Source organism: Anomalospiza imberbis, chromosome 3 (genome assembly GCF_031753505.1).
Source record: "Anomalospiza imberbis isolate Cuckoo-Finch-1a 21T00152 chromosome 3, ASM3175350v1, whole genome shotgun sequence".
NCBI classification, from domain to species: domain Eukaryota; kingdom Metazoa; phylum Chordata; class Aves; order Passeriformes; family Viduidae; genus Anomalospiza; species Anomalospiza imberbis.
In genome coordinates this window covers 72,604,249-72,620,511 of record NC_089683.1, presented here as the reverse complement: position 1 = coordinate 72,620,511, position 16,263 = coordinate 72,604,249, and the positions used below count along the sequence as shown (strand labels likewise).

The following is a 16,263-nucleotide window of genomic DNA, read 5'->3' as shown; positions in this document are numbered from 1 at the left end:
GACAAAAAAAAAGAAATTTTGAGACACAGGTCCTTTGCATGTTATAAATGACTTTTAAGAAGTGATGGGAGGATGAACCAGCAGACTGATAGAGAATTCAACAAGGCTCTACCAGCCCCACAAGTCTCTCAGGCTAGTTCAGCTCTCCACCTCTAGCAGTAGATGATGTTTAGTTGATAATCTGTCCTGGTGATATTTGCATCACCTGGAGCCAGAAGAAAAAAAGACATTCAGTTCTACATGTAAAGCTGACCTACATGATAAGAGAGCAGATTGTAGAACTTTTGGGTCCTGAATTCCAGTTGGTGTCCTCAGTGTTAGCTCTTAATGTAGCAAGGAGGAACAGCAGGGAGTAAGAATAGCAGTAGTGAAGCTTGGCTGTGGGAATAGCAATGAGGTACAGAAGATTTCAAGAACTAGAAATTGAGAAGAGAGAAAAAGCAGCACAGATTTTTCAAGCCAGTTCTGGGCAATGCAGCAAGAATTCAGTAGAATATATGAAAGAGGAGGAGGTGGTTGCTGGAAAATGATGTTGGGATCTGGTCTGAGGAAATCAATGTGGAAAAAAGCTGGGGTAGTACATTTAAATGGTTACTAAAAAAATGAAAGTAGGAAAATGGGAGAGAAGGAAATCTTATGACTGAAGAAAGAATATTCTGGCAGTCCTAGAATTAGTCAGAACCTAAATATAAAGATGTCAGTCCTCTCTACTTCTGCCTTGTGGTCCACCTACCAGCAGTGTACGCTCTCGCTCTACCCCCACATCCTCCCACCTACTGTTGACAGCAGCAGCAATCATCCTTTGCTCACAATAAACCTGAGGAGAAGCATCAGTAAGCTTCCCAAAACTGTAATGTAATGTGACTGAGGCTTTTTTTTTAGTTACAAATTGAAGAGATTCAGACCTACATCTCCTCTCACAAGGATATTTGTCATGGGTGAGCTCAAGGAATGTTTATCAGTACTCTTATTTACATGGAGTGATACAGAGGTGAGATTATTGCAGAAGTTTGCTTCTGTGAGCAAGGAGGTCTGCTCTTTTACATACTGCCAGAAACATCCAAAATTGTGCAAATTTGATGTTAATGTCTGTCAAATATATTGTACGAAATTTCTTTAAATATTACTTGAACCAGGCATTAAGTCCCATGTCTGCTTCTCCTTTGGGACTGCAGGATCTTTGTCTGGGGTGATTTCTTGCATCCCAGCTGCAATTGTTTGGCTGAACAGTGTTTTTCCCTCCTTTCTTGACTTTTAGGTATTTCATTTCTCACAAACCAAACAAGACCTGGCAACAAGTGTTCTGGTTTGCCATCAGCATCGCTATAAATAATGCCTACATCCTCTACAAAATGTCAGAGGCCTACCATGTGACAAGGTACAGCCGTGCACAGTTTGGTGAAAGACTTGTAAAGGAGCTTCTGGGCTTGGAGGACACCTCACCCACCCATTGATGCTCTGCTCTTGGTGGCGTAGGCAGGGGCTGGAGAGAAAGCAGAAGATACCACACCTGGAGCAGCAAAGCAAGGAACTTGTGACACCACCAGTGCTGTTATCCAAAAATGCCAAGTGATGCCACTAGAGAGGTGCAAACTTTGTTCCTAGTATCAGCTGGATGTAAACATCTCGTGCAGAAAGTGCCACTGGAAAAGCTGACGCAAAATTGCATATGTGAATGCCCTGTGGGAATCTGTATACCGAAAATAGACTTAAATTAGCCATCATCTCAATGCTATTTGTTGAACAGGGTCACCTTGTAAAGTTCCTCTTGGGCCAAGAGCTTGTCAGAAGCTGGCACAGCTCCGCAGTCCTAGACGGGCATTATAGGAAAATCTACACCTTCCTTGGAGTTACTAAATTCCGGGACAAGCCCTGTGAGGGCTGTGGCTGAGCGTGGCTGCCGTCCCACGTCCCACGAGGCGCCGCTGCTGTCCTCCACTGGGACAGGCGGAGCAGCCCAGCACAGGAGCCCTGCAGCAGGCATCTTGACAAACACCACCTTCACAGACAGGCAGCCAGGAACTGAGGACCAGTCATGATTTCTTCTTTCTGTGTTTTTTTTTTTCCCTTTGTTTTTATTAATGTAACATAAGACAATTTGATCCCAGTTAGAACACAGGAAAATTAGGAGAAACCAAGTACATTAGTGAGTTTAAGATAACAAATACACTACACTGATTTTTTTTTAACCATGATGAAGCATTTTTTTACACAAACAGTGATTAATACTGTAAGTATTAATTACTGTTAATTACTGTAATTAACAGTGAGTAAACCAGTAAGTAATACTGCCTCACATCTTAACTGCCACGGTCAGTGTACAGGTGAGAAATCAAAATATATCAACTATATTTTTTCTTGATTTCAACTGTATCTTAAATGTTACTTAAAAAGCTAATGTAATGGACTGTTAAAGTTTTAAGAACAATAATTTCTTGTTTTTTCTTTAGTTACTGTCAAGACCTTTTTGGTCCACTTTAGAATTTTGTTTGGCACACAGTTGGCAGGAAAAAAGAAGTCACTAATAGCCAAGTGTTTCCCATTATCACTGTGGGGTGTTCTGTAGGAATTCTTTTTGGTAGAGTTCAGGGCTTGTCACAGTAGTTGTAATTAAGCAGATTACATGTTTAGTAAAATAGCGTAGCATTGTGTCTTAGAAAAGGAAAAAAAGTCCAGTTGCAACCAACCTTAAACCTTGCTAAAACAGAGCAGGCCTAAAAAGTTATTCTGTTCTGAGTGACACTGTAGAGGACAAGCATCATTGTGAGCTGGTGGTCAAGGCCATGTTTTGGTGCTCGTGGAATCGGAAAGCCACTGGAGTTTCAGAAAACAATGCCAAAAGAGAGAGGTATGATTGAAACAAGGGAATCAATACTGAGGGGAACTACTACCCTGCCCTCTACACTTTATTGATTTCAGTCCACAACTCAATCATCAAAAAACTGTATTCTGAAGGTTAGCAGTGATGGGCACAAACAGAATTGCATTAACTTGCAGGGCAGAAAACCATGTTGATTAGAGGACCCCAAGCCTGAAAAGTTTACTCCCAAAGAATGACTCAAGTTTATTCAAGAGGAATGGAGTGAATGATTGATTTATCAGTGTAAATCTTACAAGGTTACATGTATCTGTCTGACAAGAGACAATAGAGGGTAACCAACAAAAATTTGGAAACTCCTCAGATTTCATCATTCTGTGACATGCAAATGCATAGCATGTAAATAATAACAGAGGAAGAATCCAGCGGGGGTTAGTAAATGAATGACTAGCCCATGGAGTATCCTCGCACTGACACCTTTGTTTCCACCAAAGTCTTACTGTTTGGCATAGACCTAGAGGCAGATCTCACCTGGTTGCAAGGAGAGAAGGGGATGGCCGACTCCATGGTGGTTCTGCTTGTGCTACAGCCTGGAGCCTGTCCCACACATCCTGCTCCGCCTGCCAGCTGCACAATGAACAGCAGCAGGATTCCTGAGCATCCTTTTCTCAGTCCACAAGGTTTCCACCCAGGAAACATGGGAGAAAGGACAAAACTTTGTGCACTGAGGCCTCCTAACCAGAAAAGAAGGGGGTGAGTTTGTACCACTCTAGCCCTTGACAATGCCAAACTGCACAGGAACCCAAGAATCAGTTCAAAATTTCTTGACCCTGCAGAGAACTGAGACCACCCCTCTTCAGACTGTGTTTGATAGCTGGTTCTTGTCAGTCTTGTAAGTATTCAAAGGAAGGCAGCAGCTAGCCTGAAGCATGAAAAATGAATGTTCAGCAATATAAACCTACAGTTTTCTTTTTTTTCAGGAAATTTCACAGAGTGTTCTTATTGCTCCCTGCTTCAGACAATGCCAGCCTATATTGGATCAGGAAGTGTAGCTACTAGCTCATTATATCCCATAAACTTATATAGTAGTTAAAACTGGGGCTGTAAGGAAAAGTTTGGCTGGAACTTTACTGATGGGATGGCTTAAATGAAAAGTCCAGCTTCCTTACACTCCCATGCCATGCTGGGCTATGTGCAGGATAACCATGCCCCCCAGCAGACATTCCAAGACCACCTTGGAGCCACTTGGCATTTCTGAGGAGTAGGCAGACCACTCTCCAGCTACATTGTAGGCCCCTGGGATTAATCTGGATCCCTTGGCCAATTGTTATATAACTATGTATGCTTAAAGACCTGGATCTAGGCCATCCCATACAGAAAATGCCTTTTCTTTTTTTGGATGACTGTAGGCCTGAGGCCTTGAACTATTTAATTTTTCACCAATGTATGCAGTTAATTATGCGGATTACTTGAGCTCAATCATGAGATCCTAGCTTTTTGCCTCAGGGACTGGGTCCTGAGTAGTTTTCCCTAGAATTGGTGTTGACGGGGGATTACACAGTGGCTGACTATTACAGGGAAGATGCTTTAGTCTCCTTTGTAAAGGAGAAAAATGAAAACAAAATTATAGCTTTGCAATGAATTTCATTTTCTTAGCCTTAAACATCCCTCATCATTTGGAACTGTTGTTCTTATCATGCACAAACATTCCATAAGTAAGCAAAAATATTTATATATATTTATATTTACAAAATGCCTGAATTTTGGCTCTTGAAGCCAACAAGCAAAAGCCACCAAAGTGTAGTCTATATCTACAGATGACTCTTCCCTTCATCTTTTCCTTTTATTGACTGGAAATGGATAGGGTTGGGGAAAGTTAAGATTTCTCCTTGTTGAAGAAGCATCTTGCACTTTTTCTGTTACTACAACCGAGGCAAAGTAATTAAGGAAGATACAGGATAATTTTTAAATGGCTAAAGTTTGTCAACTGCAGCTCAGCCTATGCAGGATTATTTCCTTTACTGCAAACTGGCTTACTCAGATTTGGTTCCCCACCTGCTTGTAAGTTGAAGATTCTCCCTAATTAAAGAGGGGGGAAAAAAGTCTCAAAGTAGTGCAAGGGTGCTTGTCATAGTGCGTGTGAGTCTAATTGTGCAATAGTTTGTGAAATTATAGTCTGAGTTGTTTGTAGCCTTAAGACAATCTGGGTAAGAGAACTGAGAACTTAGCAGTAGGTAAAATGCAGTTGAAATGGCAACCAAGTCACAGAGGAATGTCTCTAAACTTTTTCAGGAAAAAAAAAAAAGAAGTTCAACACTGAAGTAGTGAAGGGAGCACAGCACAGCTCCTTTCTCTCCTGCTGAATTGAATTTTCATTGACGTGTACTTCTAAAAACTGATAATTACTTGTTCCTGGTATGCAAACTTTGTTTCAAAGAACCGAGACCATCAGTAAGACATACCTACCACCTTCTATGCACAGTACTTTCAGGAAATGTCTGTCGTGCCACGATCCATTCTTGGAAAACATTTCTTCTCCCAGTGTGTAATACCACACTTGCCAGAGCTTCGAAGCCACTGGGAAGTGGTTTCCACTGTTGTCTCCATTGAAAAATGCTTCAAGGGCTTGCAGGAATTCTGCCACTTTTTACTTCAGTCCATCTGTACACTTGACAATAGGGCACAATTTAAAGAAATCTCATCTCCATTTTCTGTTTCTATTCTAGAGAAAATTGAATTTAGCAACTCAAAAACAGCATTCCTGTTCTTTACCTCCAGATATATTTCTGTGGCCTTTTTTTTTCCTGAAGATATTGCTTTCTTTCTAACAGTTATTTAGAAGTCTGTCTTGAGCTAGTGAGTAGTGAAAAGCAGCCTCCAGTATCTCATTCTTCCATGCCTTACTCCCCTTGTGGTAGAGCTGATTCCACTGACAAGCGGGGGACTGGGGGATTATGCTGCTCTGATAATTCTGTGCATCTCTGGTACTTTACAAGCAAGGATTGCAAAGTGCTGTAACAACCTCAGCACTCGTGAGACATCATTAGCTTATCAAAGCTTTTCCTTTCCTACCAGACACCAAGGCACAGCACAGATAAGGGGGGTCATGAAAATGTAAAGTGGAGTTTGCACTCCTGCTGATTAAGGCTGTGTTCTATGTTTTCAGTGACTTGGTTCTTGTTCAAAAGCACTTTTCCTAACTAGAATGAAAGTATGCCAAGTATCATTTCCCCCTAAGTAAGGGCTGTGGGACTTAGCACAGGTTCCTTCATACAGGCTGGCATGAGTTAAAACCAAATTGCACTAAAAGTAAGAGAAAATTTGATAAAACGTAGGAGCCCAAAAAGCCTAGAGGAACTGAGAAGAGATATATGGAAAATCTGAAGCTCTGCAATAGTCCAGTAAACAGTGTGAAATTCAGACAAATAATTACTGAGTTAAGAAAATGCACTGAGGCTTAGATGGAATATGAAGTCTTCCATCCACCTCTGTTATGGAGTTTGCCATGGCACTTCCTTCACACTCAGATTGATGTAAGATTGGTTGTTTGTAAAACAAGCTCATCTCAGTCTGGCTGAGAAAAACATTGAAGTGTCGAAGGCCTGTTCACAGTTTCACAAGGGCAAGGAACTCTAAGCTCAAAACAGGAGCCTATAATATTTGGCCTGCTGTTAACTAGGATACTTGTACCAACACATCACATCATCTACCCAAAAGCAAGCTTGCCATCAGTGCTGCTTGATATATATTCATTCTTGCAATTCTTCCTAAACTTACCTTTGTTTCCAGAAGCATCATGAACTAGAAGCACTTCTGTATCATCACTTCACTGTTGGCAAACAGTTGAGAACAGCTGTGCTTTGTAAAAAGGATCTCTTCCTCTTCTTCTAAGTGACAGCTTTGTCTCTCTGGAAATCTAGCCCTGGAGAAGCTTCCTGCCCCACACTCTCCTTTTCTTCCTCATTCCTTGCATTTAGAACACATCCAAAGCATCCTGCAGGTTCTTGGTCAGTCTGGAAGAGTTGACGTCACAGAGCTGGCCCTTCAGTTTACTTCTGTAGCGTTGTGTTGCTGGTCCTTTCTGCTATTTTGCAGATCTCAGATGAAACAGGGTATTATTTCTGCAGGCTGTTCTAATTGCAATCACTGTGAAGGTGTTGTCTGCTTTGCCCCATTAGTGCTGTCCCAGCAGGTTTGGATGGACCCCAAAGAGGTTTCAGCAGCACCATACCCACTGTTCCAACTGGCATGGCTGTAATATTCCTCAGCTCTGCATTGCTGTCATAGAGACACCTTTGACAGGGTGTGGGGATTTTCTTTGTGTTTTGCTTTGTTTTTGAAGCCCTTTCACTCTGATGGGTTTGGTGAACAGCTGTTAGGTATCACTAAAAGGCCTTAAGTGGTAAATCCATTTTGTATCACTCTTTCCAAGTAATAATTGCTTGTATTGGATGTCAGGGTGGTCCACGTGATGTGTAGTGTGAAAACCTTAGCCAGGAAAGCATCATTTGCTGTACCTGAACAACCTTGGATGCCAGGGGACCCTGGGTGAGGAGCCCAGCGGGAGAGGACTGTCGTGCTGTCCTGTAGCACCATGATGTGCAGGACCTGACTGGAAAAAAAAAGCTGGGGAGACACAAGATCACAATTTGCAATCCAAGCTCCTTGGACAAGCAGACTTCATAGTCAAGCTGGTCTCAGAAGTTTTTCTAGGAACGGGAAAATTCCAGGCCTATGCAGTTTGCTCCCAGCCCTTGCGACTCTGTTTCTAAAATAAACACTCTGGAAAATGCTTTCACACTTCAAGTATTTACAGTGTGCTCTGGCCTTCAGAGCATTTTGACCTATTTCCACTAGTTCCCCAAAAAGCCTAGACATTTAAAAGCAAAGCACAGTGCACTAGGTTCAGCTGTGCAGAACCCCAACCCACTTGTGTCAAAGTAACGTTGTGGTCTTGTTCTCAAATAATCTGTGTCAAGACATTTGCAAAATGTGACTGCTGAACAATTTGCATGTCTCTGTGAAACATAGTTGCTCATTTGATGGAAAACAGTCTGCAGGTCTCTCTGACTTATTTTGCAACCTGGATTTTTCTTCTAGATATAAACCAAATATTTGCCTGGCGTTTCAGTACTGAAATAAAAAAATAGCTTGATCCCATGGTCTGGGGGTGATATCAGAGATAACAAAACTCAGGTTTATGTCAGCGATTAATCTGATCCTGTGAAGGTGTGGCTACTCAGCAAGGTCTGACACAAGGAGGAGCTCAAGGGCAACAGTGGGTTTGAGAAGGCAGAGGAAAGTTCAGAGGATGGACACATGGAGGGAGAGGAGCCAGGTGATCCCTTCTAACTCTCATCATTCCAGCATGTATACCCCACTCTCCTGCTGCCTTTGAATTAAAAGAAAAAGCTGATGTTTAACATAACCAGTCTGCACAGCTGATTGAGTAACACAAACCCTGCTTTAGCTACATCCCTGGCCTCACTCCATGCCTTTCCTTAGGCTATACATGTTTGGTAGTCATCAGCCTTGGAGTCACAGCACTGCTGCATGTCAGCACAGCATGGAAGCTACAGACTGTGGAAGCACCACATTAGAAGCAGGAACAATGGGGATTCCGGAGAAGGAGTCTCCCCATTGACATTTTGTTTTCATTTATTTTTCAATGTGTGCAACTTACATTCCATCAAATGCAGTGACAGTTCCAATTGCGAAGATGGGCCTTAGCTGGCCGAGTACTTTCAAGACCACTGGGCTGTGCTCACACCATCAGCAACTGCGGTTCTGTTGCAAAGTTCCATATTCTTTATAATTCTAAAGATTTCTGTTGAAAGCATAAATTACAGAGGTAAAATAGACACTGCAAATTACTTTTTTTTCTTTTTAAAAATCTTCTCAGACCAATTTTATAACGGCCAAGTCTTTCAGGAAATGCAGGTGTGTGACCTCTTCACAGTAAGAGTCACACAACTGTGTTTCTGCATGGGACAGGGAACTACTTTTGTGACACCAGTTCTGTTCTACACAAAGGCACGCTTGCAATAAATTTTTACAAATTTTGTACACCATAAGCTGAATTCCAAGTTCCAAAAATGTGAAGTGTGGCAACAATAACAAAATTGATTTATAGTATCACTCTGATATCTTGTCATGTGATTTTATTTCGTCAACAAAGTTTGTTTACAATCAACAACTTTGAAATACAGTCAGATATATTACCCGTTGCTTTTCCTGTCTTGTTCTTTTCTGAAATATGTGGGGAAGATGTTTGGTCATGCTCTGGGTGCCTAAGTGAAAGGATGTAGAGAATATACTGCAAGATAAGTTACAGGTTCACACTCTAAGACCATCAGAATCATAAACCTACCATCTCTATCCAGCCACTGAGGACAAAGGCATTTTCTCTAGAAAGAATTGACTTGAAAAAGCCTTTCGGTGTAACCTGCATACAGGCATGGAAAAGGGAACCACTGTCCCCACTGCCGTGCCGTCCTGACCCCAACAAGCAATGCTTCCCAGCCACCTCAGGGCAGAGCAGGGTGGACACAAGGGCAGGGAGAGCTGTCCCAGCTCTCAAATATCTCTGCTGGACAGAACCAGCCCTTTGTCCTCGCTGCTCTGGCTCTTCCTGGCAAGCACTGTCTGTACCACCAGTGGTACCCACCAAACCCATGACCTGCACGCCAAATGAGTGGCATTTGTTGGCAAAACCAGACACGTGTGATCGGCAGATGGCTGCTGTTTCACAGCTCCAAGTCAGCAAGTTACTAGGACCTGGTATAAACCTTATTCCACAAGGTAGCAGAAGCCTTGCAGGAGAACACACGAGTGGGGTCACAGTCGGTCTTTGCCAACAGCCACAATAAAGATGTCCCCCATGCCTTGGGCTGCGTCCCTCTTTTCCCCGTGGCTGCAAAGGCTCCACTGGGACTGGGCTGCCCAGCATGCCAGGTTTGTGACTGTGGCTCAACACTGACCTCTGTTGGGCTGCCAGTCTGATTTGCTCTGGGTGTTTCTTCATAGCATCTTGTGTTTTCCACATGAAGGAATTTAATTTGCACCTAAGCTGTGCTAAGAAAAAGCCAGAAATCCAGGGAAAACAAAACATTAACAGAAGCAACCAGCAACAAGCCCTTTGACCTATTTGATGTCTTTATGGAACCAGTCCCTAAGAGACTATTTTTCTGAAGTTGCTTAGTATCACAAAAAGAGGGGCAAGAGATTCTGGCTGTTCAACACAGCTAGGATCGCAGAAACCTTTTCAACATGTAAGTAGCTGCATTGGCAGCCCTTAATGCTGTTTTGAAGGACAGTCTGGCCCCTTCACACAAGAAACAAGACTCCTTTTCTCCTTTGCTGTGTGTTTTTTGCACCACAGCAGTCACTGCTGAGCAGCAGGGGAGGAACTCACGAGTTTCTGCTGTGGGATGCCACATCCACGCTCAAGAAGCGATCAAACCACTGGGTGTGCCTGCAGCTTAGAGTGGAGGTTGGCTCATCCCAAAGGAGTGCAGAGGCTGGAAGTGTGTAGGTGCATCATCAGGGTGATGGATCAGCATGACCACGCCCTGGCTCAGGGCAGGGCTTCCCCGAGATGGGAACAGCCAGGAACGGGTGCCTCCCTGCATAGCTCCCTAGGCACGCACAGCAGGAGGGACCTAAGGAGAGGATTACAAGCCCCTGCAGCGAGACCAGCTACACACCAGATGAGATGTGCAGCTGTGCCATAAAGCAAATGAGGATTTCTCCTTGTTCCCTGTCATGGCTGGAGAGCCGCCCCCAGCAGCACAGCACTTTGTTCCCTGGATGTGCCATGACCAGAGCAAATGCTGTGTCTGATCAGGCCATGCCATCAGAGGTACAATAAGCAATGCAAATCATCTTTAGCACACTAGTTGAATAAAAGAAGGAATTTAATTTATGAAATTATGAAACACAGGATCTGATTGCCCGGACACATGTTACCTTGGCACTGTCATTTACAACACTGCCATCCATTCAGATCAGGCCAGAGCTTGCAGTAACTCAATCTCCTGTGAAATTATTCTCAGGAGAATTTGCAATTAATTCCAACAACACTGTCTTTATTAATTAAGCCAAACGTAACATGCCCTTTTGCGTTTTTTTTCCATTATCCTATCCCACTCGTCCCTCTGTCTCCAGAGGGGAACAGAGAGAATAAAACTGCCACCTCACAGACACTGCAGAGAAGGACACCCCCAGCTGTCACCAAGTCAAAGTGCAGACTCTCCTAAAGCACCCTCACCCGAGATTTGGAAAAGCACTTTACAGGTAGTAATGAATCAGACTCCTGCAAAGCAAAGCCATCTCCTCTCTCTGCAGAGAAGGTCTCCTTGCAGCAGTTTCCTTAGATTACAGCACAGTCACTGTTTTGTCTTTGGGAATGACAGTTTAAGAAATCAATACACAAAAGGTGATGAGAACTGAGAAGCCAGAAACCTCTCTCGCTTCTCTGATATTCCCACTTCCCCAGGTGAGGACTTGGGCAGGATTCCTCAGGAACACCTGCACCAGCAATACTGGCATGGGATTCATGTATTTTACCAGGGCTTTTTTTGCAGATTATATTTCCTGTCAGAGGTTTTGCCTGGGAATTTGCTGTCTGTCCTTCATCACAGAAGCAAGAGCAGCAGCAATGGAGGTTCTCAGATTCACGGGGAATTGGCAATCCACAAACTTGGATGAGAATCAGCTCCCCTGAGCAGATGGACTCACCTCCCACAGCACGGCCCTGCACTGGCCTGGAGGCAGCTGGTACCAACTGCAGTGTGAACACACTGAGGTGCAACAAGCCAAAATATGCTCCTTTTTCTACTTATATGGCTCAGGGCTGGACTGCAACCTTAAAAGAAATGTTAGATATTCCTACTGCCAGATTCAGACTCCCCAGGGGCAACAAGGCAGGATTTAAGATGTCAAGATCATCTCAAACCCTTTGAGGAAACAGCACAGCAAACCTCTTCCATCTCTCCTGGACACACACAGAATTTAGAAACAGTCAGCTAAAATGATGCCAAATAATAATCCCCAAAAAATTGAAAGGTTTGAGGGAAAGCAGGGAGGAGAGAGACATTTATTTGCTGTGAATAAGACTAGCATCTGCAGGCAGCCACGCCAGAATAAATTGCAAATCACTCTCAGGATTTGAACTGGAAAAGTTCATTGCCTACTAGTCTATCAGTATCCCAGCCTTTTCAGATTGAAACTGTCGGAGATAAAGACAAACACATGAATTAATAGCCATAGTTATATCTTGGACATATGCACTGGAAAAGTTCGTCTCCAAGGATAAGCAATTGTATTTGCATCCAGCCACAGAGGAAAGGCCCCATCCAGCACTTGCAAAGAAAAATGTAATTCTGTACCTGCTGGTGTTCCTCCAGAGTATGTGTGCTGCTCTTCTCCTTGACATCCCAATTCATCTTTTTTCAGTCCTCTCCATTACTGTGCCCAACAACTCACCACCACCTAAAACCTACAGCTACTTCTGATACTGGGTGCAAGAGAGGCATCCCAACGAGTAGCTTGGCGTAACATCAGCATAGTGTTTCTGAGTTCAAATAATAATTTTTTCACTCCTGTCCTGTAATTAATATTGAACAGGTAGAGCATTGCTCTGTTCAGTAAAGCAATTTGCAAAGTGCCACTGCAGAGTTCCACCGTTTGTCTTTTCAGACACCAGGTAATGTCAAGTATTTATGAAATTGGTCATGGATGATCACCCACAGTTTGCAGCCAGGCTGAGCAAGTAGTGCTATTAAATACTGCAAGTCAGGTTTAATAAACCTACTCAAATAGAAGAAATACTTGCATGTTTAATGAAGAAAACCTGTTACTGCAGCCAAGAGCTTCAGGTGACCCTGGAGAATCTGAAGGGTACTTCAGTAGGACTCAGACCAGCTGTTAAACATCTGTGGCCCTTTCTTGGCCGGTGCAACAAACTGGCCATAGACAGTTTAAACCAATCACCCATACACAGCAGCATTCTCTTGCCTGAGATGACAGCAGCAAATTTCAATGCATGGTGCACTACAGTGATTTTAGAAGCCGCTTTTTTGAACAAAAAAAAAACTCCCCTGGACTGGGGCAAGTACACACCAACACACACGAAACTCAGACATTCAAGTGGACTCAGTGGCTGCCAGCGACAGCTTTCTGTTGCTCATGTGTGAGAAGCAAAACAAATTCAGGAACTTTTTCCCACAGGCCAGCATGTATGATCTGTTTCTCATTGTTTTTCCAGTAGCATCACCACCAAATTTCAATATAGAGTGGTGGTTCAGTGGTCCAGTGGTAAATCACAGATCACGAACAGTTTGCAGGCACTGAGAGGGACTCTTCCCTGATTGCTTCCCCAAAGAGCAGCCTGCAGGGCTGATCACCAGGCTCCCTCTAAGCAAGGCAGAGCAGATGCCAAACACAACCGGGCTGCAAGGGAGCTGGCCTGCCACAGCCCAAACCCCAGGGAGCTGGAAATGCTGTCTTGCATCCCTGTGGGTGGGACCCTGCCTCATGCCTGTGCATCAGGTTTAAGCACCAGACATGCCAGACCCTACTCTTCTCCCCATGTGCTCACCCTACCTGTTGTCTCATTGGTTTTGTGGCCCCTGGTCCCAACCAGTTCTGCTTCTGTGCTGCAAATAACCAAATGGATTTTTTGCTACCTGAAAGGAGAAAATGCAACAGAAAGGGAGTGAGAAGAATTTCCTCTGTTTCTTTCTGAACAACAAGGAGCTATTTATAACACAGTGAGGTTCATTGTTGCACGAAAGCAGTGCCCTTTCCCAGCTGACAGAGCCTCTCTAGCAATGACAGCCTCACAGTCGCCTGCAGGATTTCTTTTTGCCTGAGGTAGCTTAACCCAGTTTTTCATGTGGATAATGAAAATCCACAGTGGATGAGATTTTATGTGGCTGCTGTTCTCTGGGGCTCTATGCAAAGGCTGAAGCACCCAGGAATGTATGAGCAGCTCCACCTTCTTAGGGCAGATTTCTGTAAAAATGGATGGTTGCAAGGCTCCTTTCCCTCACTGAAAGCAAACCATAATACTTCCTCTGAAGTCAAAGGAAGTTATACTTGAGGTTCAAAAGTTGCCCTTCTCTCCTGTCAGCACCTCAGGCCTGTGTGATAGAGGCAGTCAGCAGAGCACAAAGTGCTCCCTAGGCAGGTGACCTAAATCCTGCTTTGCCCAAGAACGCTGCAGGGCACTGACAGGGTTTGTGTGCTGCCTTCCCTCCGCTCCCCACCAGCTTAAGTGCTCCAGGGTGTCCATCCCCTCAAGCTGGAGCAGTGCAACTGCTCCACAGTCCCTGGGGCTGACAAGAAATCTCCCCTAGAGAGGGACAGCCTTCAGAGGCTCTGGTGACAGGGCCAGTGTCACACACGCCAGATCTGTATCCCCATGGGTGCACATCCACACTCCATGGCTGAAGAGCCCCACTCTGCCCTTCCAGCAGAAGCATCTCTGGCCACGCAGTGCACGAGTGTCCTGAAGAAGTGGGAAGAACAGCAGAGCTGTCGGACTCTGAGCTGCTCAAAGCAGTGGGGAGAAGATGGAGTCAGGAGTGTTTTAGGAAAGAGGGATAAAGGGTCACTATTGGAGGATATTTAGGCACCTTCACACAGGTCTTGACTTTCACAGGAGGCTCCTTGGATGGATCCAAGCCTCCCAAGCCAAGCTGTGGCCAAAGAACTTTACTGTAACATTGTAGCAGTGGTTGGAAAAAGGCACAGGCTGCCAAAAGTTGGCATGGCTGCCAAAAGTTAATTAAAACAACAAAAACAAACTGGGGAGAGGGCTGTGCATATGACAGGGTTCATCAGTCGAATCAGGTAGAGCTTGTGCTTATTACATGCGTCAGACCAAACTCCCCACAGCGATTCCTCTACCTTTCCACCTCCTCAGGGCTAATTTAAGAGCTGTTCTTCGCAGCCCTTAATAATAGCGAGAAAGAAAATCAAATCCTGCTCTGCCAAAAGGAGGAAACTGGAACAAGGGAACCAAGCGGCAGAAAACTTGTCTTGCTGCCATCTCTGGGTTTCCTAAGGAAATTCATGCTCCAGGGCACCCAGTCAAAGAAAGCAGAGCTGCCAACAGAATGCACGACTCTGATCCTACCCACAAGGGAAGCCAAGTCCATCTGCTGGGAAAGGGAAGGACATTTCCCACAGGTATAACAGCAGTGGGGTGGGATGCATAGTTGGACACAGAAATAACCATCCTGCACAGACAAGCATTTTCTCTGGGAATACCTTGGGCTCGGACTGCCTCTCTTTTGTATGCACAACTCTCACCCCCAACATTTTTCCTGTGAGGGGCAGGTAACCTCCCCTGCCCCACCAGAGAGCACCAGCACAATAACAGAGCTCTTCACACAACAACAGGAGCAGTAATACTGCTTGTGACTACTCCTGCTCTGGCCTGTGCGGGCACAGGGAGCCAGGCTGACTCAGTGCCTCCTCCAATACAAGAATTCAGGCAAAGCCAGAATTGAAGTAAGCAGGCTAAAGGGTCACCTTCCACTCACATAGATTTGGGCTCATCCTTTGTGTCCCCCATGAAATGACTTTTTATTTAGCCAAATCTATATAAGTTAATGCCTTTTTTTTTTTTTAATCTTCCTGGAATGTCATCCAATGGTCATTGCTACAAAGGCATTGCTCACTCCTGCCAGGCTCAGCTCTGCTCCACAGAGGCTGGGCACATCTTCAGCTTCACTACCAGGAAGTGTTTCATCCATACAAAGTGGTTCACAGAAGTACCATAGTACTGGCACTAGCCAAAAGAGCAGGGCTGGTTCCAACCAATCCCACAGTGCAGGTGCTCCCAGGGGTAAAAGCCCCCTTGGTGCCATTTTTGTCATAATTTCTCTAACAATGGAGCCCAGGGTGCCCCACCTAGAACCAGGACCTCCTTTGTGCCAGGTGAAGATATCCAGAAGCTCCTACAAGCCTTTCCCCCGGCACTGCTAATGAAGGTCAAAATTCAAATGCAGCACAAAGACCTTTGCATCTAGGCTAATTGCAAATCCCATGGCATGCTTTCAGAACTCCATATAACTTGTTTTCTTCAGAAGCTCTCAAAGACTGTCCTTAGGGACTTATGCAATGAAAAGACACCAGAATGTCAAAGATGCCATCCTCTACCTAAGAGACTACTGAAAATGCAAATTCTATGGGCAGACTTCTGTGGCAGTTTTGGACAGGAATAAAATTCTTAAAATAATTTAGAATTTGGTCCCCAAAGGCACTAAACTGCTATTCACAAAATTAATTTACTAATCCTTTCCAGACTCATTTCTTCCCCATATTTCCTCAATGTGAAAGTCTGCAATTTAAAAACTGTCTGCAGCCATTTTCCATTATAATATAAAAATCAGCCAGAAACATCTTCACATTTTATGTGAGAGGTTGAGGACAAC

The 16,263-nt window shown here is 44.2% G+C and overlaps 1 protein-coding gene and 1 long non-coding RNA gene across 2 annotated transcripts in view; one reads left to right on the top strand and one right to left on the bottom strand.

The window, feature by feature from the left end:
• The window catches only part of PGBD5 (piggyBac transposable element derived 5), a 66,071-nt gene extending 60,878 nt beyond the window's left edge, over positions 1–5,193 (top strand). Inside the window, exon 7 of the mRNA XM_068185095.1 lies at positions 1,259–5,193. Coding sequence (XP_068041196.1) covers positions 1,259–1,454 — 196 coding nt within the window. The 3' untranslated portion in view covers positions 1,455–5,193. The remainder of the gene's footprint in view (positions 1–1,258) is intronic.
• Positions 5,194–5,664: 471 nt separating this feature from the next.
• On the bottom strand, positions 5,665–13,993 carry LOC137471083 (uncharacterized). The gene is made up of 2 exons (XR_010997396.1): positions 13,424–13,993; positions 5,665–9,108 (listed from the first exon to the last, which is right to left on the bottom strand). It is a non-coding gene; the product is annotated as an uncharacterized lncRNA (long non-coding RNA).
• Positions 13,994–16,263: the final 2,270 nt, after the last annotated feature.